We start from the raw sequence: 13,648 nt of genomic DNA, 5'->3' as shown, positions 1-13,648 counted from the left end.
TAAATGGACATGTGTCATGGTGTGTTTTAGTAAGGAAGCTGTGACAATGACAGAAGATGAATTCCAATGGGGGGAGAGAAGAGGAAGAAGGAGTTACTGGACGTTAAGGCAAGTCATGTTAAGGACCTCAAGTCAGACAGTGACAGAAGGAAGGGAAGAGTGCTTGCATGTGACATAAGTTGATGGCCAGGAGATTTGGGGGCAGTAGGACAGGAAAAGAGGATTGAAATTTCTAATTTCTGTAATAGGCGGATGGTACTGTCATTAGGTAATATATCATTAGAAACCTGGGATTTCTGTTTTGTTTTGGTTGGTTTGGTTTTGTTTTGCTACGGAGTGATGGTTGGAAGAGAGAGATAAAGGTGATTTCAGTTTTGATACTGGTGAATATTCCATTTGAGATCTGGCTATTAGAATATAGAGATGGAATTCAGGTACACATTTGCAATTCACAACCACAGAACTAATATCTGAGAACATAAGAATAGATCTGTTAACTAGGTCTTTTCTGTCTTTGTGTATTTTTTTTGGCCCAAGACTCAGACCAAGATCAATATTTGGTCTATGATGTTCAGAAAATATCTTTAGTAAAGATACTACATTTATTCATAAAAGAGAGCAATCATTCACACTAAATAACGTGAATTTGCAAATATTCAGGGAATGGATTTATAAAAGTACAGGAAGTCATAAATGGTGGATATGTTTCTTATGGTGCTTGTTGAGAGCTTTTATTTTTTAACATGTCTTTTAAAATTTGAGTTCAATCTACAGTTTATCATTTATAAAGTTTATTTATTTATTTTGAGAAAGACAGAGTGTGTGAGCAGGGGAAGGGCAAAGACAGAGACAGAGAGAATCCCAAGCAGGCTCTGCATGGCCAGCGCAGAGCCTGATGTGGAACTTGAACTCATGAACTGTGAAATCATGACCTGAACTGAAATTGACAGTAGGATGCTTAACTGACTGAGCCATCCAGGAGCTCCTCAATTTACCCAATTTTAAAGATTTGCCAATCTTAAAATGGAAAAAAAAAAACAGCCTTTAAGAATTGATAAGTAGTTAAAGTTTTTATATACTTTTATTAAAGGGAGACAATGATTTATATTAGTTCTCATTACAACACTGCTTAAAAAATAAGAAGGGCATATTAGCATTGCACATTATTTTTAAGACTTTGTTATAAACTAAATAATAAAAAAACACCATTCCCTTTCTAATAAAGAGATTTTTATGAGATAAAATGAAAAACATGATTCATGCGATTTTTAAACATACACTTGAGTTTTCTAAGTGCCAGAATTTAACAACTTTTGTTTAAATACTTCTCTAGTTTTAGATGATCACAAGATTCAATTCATCAACTCTTATCTAAAACGTATTTTCCAGTTTAATGGAAGTAATGACCACTGAGTATTCTTTAAAAATGATGACACTGAAGTTCAGAGAAGTTAAGTAAATCAATAACCAAGTAGCAAGGGCTTGAACACCAAACTAGAGTTGTCTAACAGCAAAGTATAAACTCATTCAAGTACATCACGGCACTTCTCAGGTGAAATATAACTAAATACACACTAATTGTTCTGTGAGAGACTAAGCCTTAAGCTCTTATGAAACTGAAGCCATAGCACTTTCAACCTCACTAGTATATAAGGCAGTTTTCATCTTTTGGAAAATTTACTCATAAGGGATCAGAGTGGCTATTAATTGAAATTCTCTGAAAAAAATGATTTGGTTCCACAGTTTTACTTGGCTTTTGTGCCCTCTCCTAATCTCTTGACTGGACTTGACATAACCTTATTAACTATAATATTCTAAGTCTTTTTTTTTTTTTTTTAACATTTATTTATTTTTGGGACAGAGAGAGACAGAGCATGAACGGGGGAGGGGCAGAGAGAGAGGGAGACACAGAATCGGAAACAGGCTCCAGGCTCTGAGCCATCAGCCCAGAGCCTGACGCGGAGCTCGAACTCCCGGACCGCGAGATCGTGACCTGGCTGAAGTCGGACGCTTAACCGACTGCGCCACCCAGGCGCCCCTATAATATTCTAAGTCTTAATTTTATGTTAAAAACATAAAGCTGGAAAGAAGTACAATTAGTTCAAAAGTCAAGAGAGCTCACAGCTTTTCCTTTGGTTAATCTTTGGAAGGTATATGTTTGATATGTTAGAAGGGACTCTAATAATCACATTATTATAATGCATTATTATTTATAGCATGCTTTTAAACACAGGATGCCATAAATATCATTTATTTCATTTTATTTTAAAATATAAGACCAGATGAGCAGAGGTAAAGAAAATACCTAGTTCTAAGTGCAACTCTCTGAAACCAGAGGTCACTAATATGATTAGTTGGTTAGTTAACATATCAATCATAGTGTTGCTTTCAATAAAGATAACCCAGGATGGGATGGTACAACGTGTTTAACAAAACATTATGCCTTATAAATTGATATACCTTGGTAAAAGCATAAGGTAATATGATTATAAAAACACGTTGTATCCAATTATGTATTATAGTCACAAAAACAGAGTTAATAGAAACATCAAAAAGCTATTCTTGTAAGCTGTGCCTGACAATGGAATTTTTTTGTTACAATAGCACTAAGGAACCTATTGATGTATTTCATTGAAGTAACTTGTACAGTAATGCCAAATGAGATAATTCATTAATAGGATCCTGAAATGAGAATAGAAAATGACTTAGTCACACCTGTCCAGTTCAGATTGCATATTATTTTATGACTTTTTCTTCATTATTCTGACTATAACTGGTAGTAAAATAGATAATAAAAGAAGAGAGGTTTTAAAAGAGAACACATGATGAGTACATTATATTTTTGTAAATCTGCCTATAAAGCAATCTTATTTAAAAAGAAAAATGAACTGACATGAAAACTAAAAACACGTATTTGCAAATGAATAAAAATTTAAGTGATAATTATAGAGTATTTGTTACCATTCACGTAGGAAAATAATAAATCATATCTATATCTAGATTAGATATAGATGTATATAGATATAGATAAATATTTCACATAAGTAGAACCTTAATCCCTAAAATATTCATCTTTATAGTTATTTTAGTATGTAAATGAAACTCTCCCCTTATACTCTATATACATACATATTTCAGAAATGAAGCTGATCATTTTCTCCACAGTGATACTGTTTCTTTTTTTCAAAGATTTTATACTTTAAAACAGCTTTTAAAATAAAACTTTATATTAAAACAATCTTAAAATTAAAAAGTTTCAAAGTGCCTTACAAATAACTGTTCTGAACCACTTGAGAGTAAACTGAAAACCTGGTACCCCATCAATTCCACACTTTAGTGTATATTTCCTACACACAAAAACATTCTCCAACCAAATCAAATACAACCATCCAAATTAGGAAATTTACATTGTTACATTGCAACCATCTAATTCTCAGAGTCCATGCAAGTGTTACCAGGTACCAATAATATTTTTAGAGAAAAAGAATCAGTTCAGAATCACTGCTCATAGTTAAAATGTCTCTTTAGTGTTCTTCAATCAGAAATACCCCTCAGTCTTTCTTGACTTTCATAATATAATGTCTATCATTAATAATGCATTAATGTAGCTCTGGTTTTAATTTATATTTATAATTCAAGGGATCTTTTTTTCTTAGAGAATGTCCAGATAAGGTATAATGTTTTGGCACCATCTATAAATAGTTATACATGTGTTGTGTGGGCCCTTAGGCATTCTCACAAATATGGGGAATTTTTATTTATAAATAACTCACCATTATCACTATTTATATGCTGCTACATTACTTCCATGGAAACAACTGCTAAATTTCATTTTAAAAATTGTTATATCCTTTCATTTTTATCCTGACACATTTCTTGACTAAACGTATGATCTTTTAACGACAGAAGCAAAGAAATAAGTGATAGTATTTTGGGCATTTCTTTAGTTGTCAGATATTAATTTCCTTAACTTGACTTGAAATTACTTACTTCCCTTGTCATGCCTTAGCTATTATATGTAACTTAAAACCACTGAGGGACCATGTGTGTGCATATGTGTGTGTGTGTGTTCATGTATGTATTATATTATATGTAGGTTTAAAAATCAAGCCTCAGCTATCAGCTATTGAGAGACTCATCTGGTTATAATATTTGATATTTCATATAATTTTCAATGGGGAAAAGTAATAAGGTGACACAAAATGTCCAGGTCACAGAACAGATATTTCTAATCGTGACTCAATGTATTAACATTCTTGTTTATTTAGTGAGTGCCAACTATTTGCCAGACACTGTTTTAGGCACTGAAAATACAGCAGTAGAAAGAGAGAAAAAAAGTCTTCTTAACAGAGCTTACGTTCTCCTAAGGAGATCATTTCCAAGTAAACAGAGTCAAAATAATTCAGAGAACCATAAATGGTATGAAGAAAATAAAAAAGAATAGTGAAATGGCACAGAGGCTAAGAAAGGACAATCTTGTGTGATGTAATCAGAGAAAGCCTCTGAGGAGACAACATCTGAAGAAAGATGTGACTCAGAAAGAAGATGTAGCCATGCAAGGTTTTGCGGGGAGAGTTCTAGATAGAGAAATAGCTGGTGCAAAAGCTCCAAAATGAGAGCAAACTCATTTTGTTGTACTTCCCCTCAAAAACATATAATTAAGAAGATACTTCTGCTATGAGGAAAATTGTACCATGAAACTTAAAAGTTTTCTTTTTGGTTATCTACTTTTTTCAGATGTTCAACATCCTCAATTATTACATGTAATCAAGACCTACTATTTCAGGGATTTTTAAGCAAATGTGTATCTGAGGAATTAAATTTTTTTCTCACTTATTCATATTCCTAGAAGAATGATGATAAAGGAACATCATAAGAAAGTTTATAATACTAACTTGTATTTAGTAACAAAGAATTTGTCTTAGAATCTGCATCTATCAAAATGTCTTATGTACCAAATACTAGTTTACTTAAAGGATACACATTTTAATATATATTATATTTTAATTCTTAAACATTTTTACATTTTGCACAGACTGATTTTTAAGACAAAATTAAAAGAAGAGAAAATCACTGATCACCCAATAAAGACTTAGCATCTTATTTGTATCCTTGAGCCATCTTTTGTTGGAGTAACTGTTCTAAAACTAAAATTGCTTTTCCTAAAATTACATTTTTCCTTTATTTTCATTGAAAATACAAAATAAAGGACAGTAGAAAGCTCTCATATATCTCTTAGTTACAGGTCTAGATTGGTGCTCAGAAGGTATTGTATAAAATACTTAGTGAAAAAGTTTATTTTTATTCAAGATAAAACTTCATGCAATTCTCATTTTATAGACACCAAAGCTAAACTACAGTTCTCACCACATTCTATGCATGCCCTTGGATCTTCAGATTTCTGTCTATAACTTAAAAAATAATACAGTAGACTGGACATAACTTTGAAAATGATTTTTAAATGTAAAAACTATAACAGCTTTACAACATACATGCATAGCGGTCTGCCAAGGAGACTTAGTGTCATTTCTACACATCTTTACAAGATTTTTTAATGCCAAACATAGTTAAATCCATGTTATCCTACTAATTTTCATTATGTTTGATAGTGGGCCATACTCTCAAAGCCTAAAGAATACCCCTGTACCAATTATGAGCATCATTACTCATTACTCTGAACAGTTAACAGAGCTACATCAGATTTTAATTTGTATTTAAAATGTCTATTTAAAAATATATACTTAAAACCCTGACAATCTGTGTCAGATTTATGTTATATTTCACATCAACACCATTATTTGCAAGCAGAAAGGATTTTCTGGAAAAAGGATTTTCATCCACATACTTAATATTTTCTTCTTGACCTAAATGTATACATTTACACAAATGGGATAACTGCTCTTTCACTACGGTTTGGTTTCCACTGAGCCATATTTCCACTCTATTTTAAATGTAGACATTTATAGCATTAGGGATGGAGACATTAGGGATGGAAACTTTGGCAATTTGCATTAGCAGATTATTGCTAAACAAGTAACACTCCCAACCACATTCCCATATTCCCATCTTTGTTTATGCCCCCAACCTGGGACATGGTGCCTCCATTAGACCTATGTATAATAATACATTAGCTTAGATAAAAGCTACTCAAAATTGCATATGGTGTCCATCTATAGAGACATTTCCTCCTTTTCATGTTTTCTCCTTGTCTTCCACATATGGAGGAATGAATAGATGTTTTATTTCTATGTATATATATTTTTAAATGGGATCATATCATTATTGAAACTTTTTATATTGCATTGACAGAATTTTCATACATAGTGTCATATATAAAATGTACTTGTAGGTATTATATTGATATATTGGTTAAAAAATATCAATGAAATTCAGTCTAGTTAGCTTAGGGAAAGAATTTAAAAAGTAAAAAGTAAAATTGAGTTTTGGTCCAGCAGAGGAAAGGTCTCAAAGTCTGACTGATATGTTGGAAAACTAATAATTGTATTCAATATTTTTCTCTAAGACCCCAGGAGGGTAATAATAGCAACATATACTTTCTTTTTTTTTTTTTTAATTTTTTTTAAAAAGTTTATTTATTTTGGGGAGAGAAAGAGACAGAGCATGAATGGGGGAGGGGCAGAGAGAGAGGGAGACACAGAATCTGAAACAGGCTCCAGGTTCTGAGCTGTCAGCGCAGAGCCTGACGCAGGGCTGGAACCCACAAGCCATGAGATCATGACCTGAGCTGAAGTCGGATGCTTAACTGACTGAGCCACTCCGGCACCCCAACAACAGTACTTTCTATAATTTAATAGCAACATATGCAAGCCATATTGATTTATTTGTGCAAAAAATTACCAATTTTAAATAATGTTTGACTTTCAAAAATATTTTTTTCTGTAAATACAAAATTCTATTATTAGACATAAATATGGCAAGGCAGGACAAAAGAAGCATTTTATTAAACTACATGCTGTGTAAAATTTAAGGGATTAGTTCTTGCATAAAGATATCCTATGCTTTTATATAAACCAAATTTTAAATAGACTAGCAGAAAGAAAGTTTTTGAAAGAATGTATAAAATTTCTGCCAAACCATTTTAGGATCTTTAGAAAAATTTTAATCATTTTTATGAAATATTTTTGCATATTCTTGATTTAAAAACTGAAAACTATCACCACCCATAAATTAACTTGAAGAATTAAGCAAATGAATAGCTTGAACATTTTGATTGTTTTGAGCTATAAAAATGTCAGTTTCATAAATTGCAATGAAGTAACTTCCTAGTGTGTGTGTTCAGCTATGAGAAGAACCTTAGATGGCTCTTCCCACATTGACTTGCAATCACACAGTTTTATAAAGCAGTATACATTCTTAATGTGAATGTTTTATAATTTACTGTACTGTTTTAGGCTCTCAGAAGAAACTAGAAAAATAAACTCAATCAAAATGGCTATGCATAGCCAAAATAAAAATAGTCATTTTTTTCCTATTACTGAAAAACCACAATTCAAAATTTAGAAAAGACACAGTCACTTACTTTGGTAGAGTTTTCAAATGATTTTCTCTTAACTCCAAGATTCGCAATTTGACAAGTCTGGAGAAAGTGAATAAAAAAATTGCTTCTTAATATTTCTCTATAAAATCCTATTCCTCTGATAGAGTCAAGTATCACTGTATTATCCAAACAACTATGTCTGGACATTACACATCATGGTTACAGATTTTAAAGAATTATACAAATCGGTTATAAGTAGAGTTGTATCAACATTGGACAATGACAAATATCATTTTACTAAAAATAAAGATTATTCAAAGATACCACTGGGTCCAAGTAATCTAAACTTCATGTTTTATAAAAATATATTCACTGTTATTTAATTGTATGTCACAGATTACTAAATATCTACTTAATACCAGGTGCTGTATTCCCTGGAACATGGTAATACTGTCCCTCAAGAGACTATAAATGAACTTGTATAGCAAATAGCATAGTATAGTGGTTAAAAGTTTGAGTTTTGTGGTTAAATCTGGATTAAATCCAGACTCTTTCATGTTCTATCACTGTGACATTGGGTACATTAATCAACCCTTCCTAACTTAAGTTTCCTCATCTATGAATCCTACATTTCATACTTACCTACTTGCTAAGATCTATAGTGTGAGACACACTATTGTTAAAATGTCTATAACTGAGCTTTCAAATGTACTTAGTTGAAGCTACTTTACAACAAATATTAATTGGATTCTCTGAATCCTTGGTGTTTTGGGAATATTTCACTATTTGAGCTACGTCTCTTACATTTACTGGGCTTTTAGATATTCATCTAGGTCTCTTCCTCTTTTCTTTGGGTTTTGACTCCTATCAAATTCTAATTTAATTTTAATTTTAAAACTCCTCATCACTATATGAAAAAAAGTGATTCAGTTATTCAGAGCACGGGTATATCACTAGTAAGATTTCTTAAACATTTATATGTCTCAAATCTTCTCAATATTTGTACTAGTGTGAAGATATTTTGTGACTTCTTTTGCTTTTTAGGGGCACCATTCTCAGGCTTTGGAAGGAAATTTTGTAATTCTTTTTTTTTTTTTTTTTAGTTTTATTTATCTATTTTGAAAGAGAGAGAGGGCAGGGGAGGGGCAGAGAAAGAGAGGGAGAGAGAGAATCCCAAGCAGGCTTTGCACTGTCAGCACAGAGCTTGATGTGGGGCTCAAACTCACTAACCATGAGATCATGACCTGAACTGAAATTAAGAGTAGGACGCTTAACCAATGGAGCCACCCAGGCGCTCCAAATTTAGTAATTCTTTTGTTACGCTATCCAGCTGAGGGTTAAACAACTGTTTAGATTACAATAATAAAGTAGAACATATTTTGGCAGACAATTTACACAAAATTAAATTCTAATTCTAAGTGGTTTTGGATTTGGTATTATGTTTTCTGTTGGCCCAAATCTCTTCCTTCACATTAGGAGTACTAAAGAGAACTGAGAAAAATTTAACACATAAAAGTATGGTCTAGTATGATAAATATTCTCTGATTTGATAAATTAAAAAAAGTGTAATTATAGTGCTGGAGTCAGTACCAGAGGACAGAGATAGTTATATGGACAAATTTTGAAATGTCAATTCATTAAAAACTAGGTAAATGCTCTTTTGAAGATCTGTGAATTTTAAAAACTGTCCAACTATATTGTGTTCGTAGGTGTATGATATCATGATCCGCAAAAGTAATGGAATTTGGGAAATGTTGATTTGCTCTCTGTATATAAAATGAGGCTATTACATGTTAAGGGACTTAAATAACAGTTCTTTTAAAAAATTTTTTAACATTTATTCATTTTTGAGGGACAGAGTGTGAGTGGGGGAGGGGCAGAGAGAGGGAGACACAGAGTCCAAAGCAGGCTACAGGCTCTGAGCTATCAGCAAAGAGCTCAATGCAGGGCTCAAACCCACCAAACTGTGAGATCGTGACCTGAGCTGAAGTCAGATGCTCAACAGACTGAGCCACTGAGTCACCCCAACAGTTCTTTCTTTTAATGTTTATTTATTTACTTTTTGAGAGAAAGACACACACACACACACACACACACACACACACACACACACAGACAGGGGGAGGGACAGAGAGAGGGGAAGACAGAGAATCCCAAGCAGGCTCTGCACTGTCAGCACAGAGTTTAACAAGGGGCTCGAACCCACTAATTGTGAGATCATGACCTGAGCTGAAATCAAGAGTCAGAGGCTTAACTGACTGAGCCACCCAAGTGCCTCTCTACTGAGTTCTTAACACCAACAGATAGGTGTTGAGTTATACTCAATTTATTATTTGAATAATTTCAAAAGTGATCACTTAGAAAAATGCAGTTGATAATAAATGAAAAATATCTTAAGTTTTAAGATATGTCTTTTATATATAAAAAATAGTTCATTGTTGAACACTTGGAAAACATTGAAAAATATGAAAATTAAAATTATCCATAATTGCACTTCCAAGGAACCAGTCTTTTAGCTCACTCATAATTTATATTGAAATTGGTTAAATATAGTTTATATATTTTATTATAATATACTCCTAAATATAACTTATCATAGGAGTTAAAAGAACTATTTCCCTAAACCAGATTATCAATTGACATAGTATTGTCATACAGATGTGTCATAATATATTCAATTAATCTCCTAGACAGATGTGTGCCTTCACTTCTTTCATATTGTAAATAATGACAAATATCCTTGCCCATAACTCTCAGTGTGGTATCTGATGTGGATGTCATACATTTCTAGAAATAAATTACAAAGGTAGTAGTAGCAAATATTTTCAAATCTTTTCAAACACACTGGTCTGAAATTCATCATTCTTTCTTAATAAAAACCCTCGAGAAAGTCGGGATAGAAGGAACATACTTAAAGATCATAAAAGCCATTTATGAAAAGCCCACAGCTAACATCATCCTCAATGGGGAAAAACTGAGAGCTTTCCCCCTGAGATCAGGAACACGACAGGGATGCCCACTCTCACCGCTGTTGTTTAACATAGTGTTGGAAGTGCTAGCATCAGCAATCAGACAACAAAAGGAAATCAAAGGCATCAAAATTGGCAAAGATGAAGTCAAGCTTTCACTTTTTGCAGATGACATGATATTATATATGGAAAATCTGATAGACTCCACCAAAAGTCTGCTAGAACTGATACATGAATTCAGCAAAGTTGCAGGATACAAAATCAATGTATAGAAATCAGTTGCATTCTTATACACTAATAATGAAGCAACAGAAGACAAATAAAGAAACTGATCCCATTCACAATTGCACCAAGAAGCATAAAATACCTAGGAATAAATCTAACCAAAGATGTAAAAGATCTGTATGCTGAAAACTATAGAAAGCTTATGAAGGAAATTGAAGAAGATATAAAGAAATGGAAAAACATTCTGTGCTCATGGGTTGGATGAATAAATATTGTCAAAATGTCAATACTACCCAAAGCTATCTACACATTCAATGCAATCCCAATCAAAATTGCACCAGCATTCTTCTCGAAACTAGAACAAGCAATCCTAAAATTCATATGGAACCACAAAAGGCCCCGAATAGCCAAAGTAATTTTGAAGAAGACCACCAAAGCAGGAGGCATCACAATCCCAGACTTTAGCCTCTACTACAAAGCTGTCATCATCAAGACAGCATGGTATTGGCACAAAAACAGACACATAGACCAATGGAATAGAATAGAAACCCCAGAACTAGACCCACAAAAGTATGGCCAACTAATCTTTGACAAAGCAGGAAAGAATATCCAATGGAAAAAAGACAGTCTCTTTAACAAATGGTGCTGGGAGAACTGGACAGCAACATGCAGAAGGTTGAAACTAGACCATTTTCTTACACCATTCACAAAAATAAACTCAAAATGGATAAAGGACCTGAATGTGAGACAGGAGACCATCAAAACCCTAGAGAAGAAAGCAGGAAAAGACCTCTCTGACCTCAGCCGTAGCAATTTCTTACTTGACACATCCCCAAAGGCAAGGGAATTAAAAGCAAAAATGAATTACTGGGACCTCATGAAGATAAAAAGCTTCTACACCGCAAAGGAAACAATCAGCAAAACAAAAAGGCAACCAACAGAATGGGAAAAGATATTTGCAAATGACATATTGGACAAAGGGCTAGTATCCAAAATCTATAAAGAGCTCACCAAACTCCACACCCAAGAAACAAATAATCCAGTGAAGAAATGGGCAGAAAACATGAATAGACACTTCTCTAAAGAAGACATCTGGATGGCCAACAGGCACATGAAAAGATGCTCAACGTTGCTCCTCATTAGGGAAATACAAATCAAAACCACACTCAGATATCACCTCATGCCAGTCAGAGTGGCCAAAATGAACAAATCAGGAGACTATAGATGCTGGAGAGGATGCGGAGAAACGGGAACCCTCTTGCACTGTTGGTGGGAATGCACACTGGTGCAGCCACTCTGGAAAACAGTGTGGAGGTTCCTCAAAAAATTAAAAACAGACCTACCCTATGACCCAGCAGTAGCACTGCTAGGAATTTACCCAAGGGATACAGGAGTACTGATCCATAGGGGCACTTGTACCCCAATGTTTATAGCAGCACTCTCAACAATAGACAAATTGTGGAAAAAGCCTAAATGTCCATCAACTGATGAATGGATAAACTGATGAATGGTTTATATACACAATGGAGTACTACATGTCAATGAGAAAGAATGAAATATGGCCCTTTGTAGCAACGTGGATGGAACTGGAGAGTGTGATGCTAAGTGAAATAAGCCATACAGAGAAAGACAGATATCATATGTTTTCACTCTTATGTGGATCCTGAGAAACTTAACAGAAACCCATGGGGGAGGGGAAGGAAAAAAAAAAAGAGGTTAGAGTGGGAGACAGCCAAAGCATAAGAGACTCTTAAAAACTGAGAACAAACTGAGGGTTGATGGGGGGTGGGAAGGAGGGGAGGGTAGGTGATGGGCATTGAAGAGGGCATCTTTTGGGATGAGCACTGGGTGTTGTATGGAAACAAATTTGACAATAAATTTCATATATTAAAAAATAAATTAATAAATACATAAATAAAAATAAAAAATAAATAAAACACATTGGTCTGCATGAAGGTCACAACATTCTGCAATTCTATCAGCGGTATGTGAACTGATCTTTTTCCTTAAACTCTATAAACAGTGTTTATATGACAGAATACAAAGCTCTTTATTCTCATTTTAATTTGTATTATTTTTATTGTTTGTGAGGATAAACACTCCATGTGTTCACTGGCAATTTGTACATTTAATTATAAATGGCTCATTCTGTCAATTACCCATTTTTTCCCCCTAATGAGCTCTTTGTCTTCATACGCATTTGTAAAATTCTTTATATGTTAATGATATAATTTGCTTTCCATATATAGCACAATGTTTTCTCAGTTTACTGTTTTACCTTAATTTTAAAATACTTTCTGATATTATTTTATTTTAAATGTATTTATGTAGTCAAACCTATCTATCCATTTATTATTTTTTCCTTTGTTTCTAAACTGTAGATGTATTTCTCAGTCCAAGAGCCATAAATATTCATGTGTGTTTTTTGCCAGATAAGCTCTCATTGTATTTTTTTATATTTAACTCTTTAATTTCCCCAGAATTTATTTGATTTTTAATGATATGTAGAAACTTAATTTTACTTAATTTTGTACAAAATATTTCATAACTAACTTTGTCTCACTTAATGAATAATAATGAGTACTATGTTTAATCACAATTGTCACTTTTGAAGCCTCACCTACCGGTGCTGGTAACATACTCACTTACCTATGGTGAAATAAAATTTCATAATTTAAATTTCTTATTCTTACCTTCCAAAATTGGCTGGAAGAAATTCAAGAAAGGCGTCATTCAGGTAGAGCTGGGTCAGATTTAGAAGCTGCGTGAAGCCATCAGGGAGTCTAGAAAGGAGTTAAAGGTTTAGTCACTGCATGGATGTTGCCATAGAAACAGAACAAAAATATATATCTCTAAGGAGAGAAAATAGATGCGTAATACATTTTTCAACTCTTCTTTGGTATCATAGTAATGGAAGAATTTATTGAGCATGTTGTTACAGCTTGAAAATTTTGCT

At 33.3% G+C, this 13,648-nt stretch overlaps 1 protein-coding gene across 9 annotated transcripts in view; it reads right to left on the bottom strand.

Annotated features, from left to right (window-relative positions):
- Positions 1–13,648, bottom strand: part of LRRC7 (leucine rich repeat containing 7) — a 571,671-nt gene that overhangs the window by 271,986 nt on the left and 286,037 nt on the right. For all 9 annotated transcript variants that reach the window (XR_015254784.1, XM_086717266.1, XM_086717264.1 and 6 more), the window contains 2 exons: positions 13,386–13,475; positions 7,541–7,597 (listed from right to left, as the gene is read on the bottom strand). Coding sequence is in view for 8 of the 9 variants with exons in the window: in XM_086717266.1 (XP_086573392.1) it covers positions 7,541–7,597; positions 13,386–13,475 (147 nt within the window). In the remaining variant the exon portion in view is untranslated. The remainder of the gene's footprint in view (positions 1–7,540; positions 7,598–13,385; positions 13,476–13,648) is intronic.

Source organism: Puma concolor, chromosome C1 (assembly GCF_028749965.1).
Source record: "Puma concolor isolate L17-30 chromosome C1, mPumCon1.1.hap2, whole genome shotgun sequence".
Classification (NCBI taxonomy): Eukaryota; Metazoa; Chordata; class Mammalia; order Carnivora; family Felidae; genus Puma; species Puma concolor.
The sequence above is the reverse complement of the archived record's forward strand: the minus strand, read 5'-3'. Positions and strand labels throughout refer to the sequence as shown.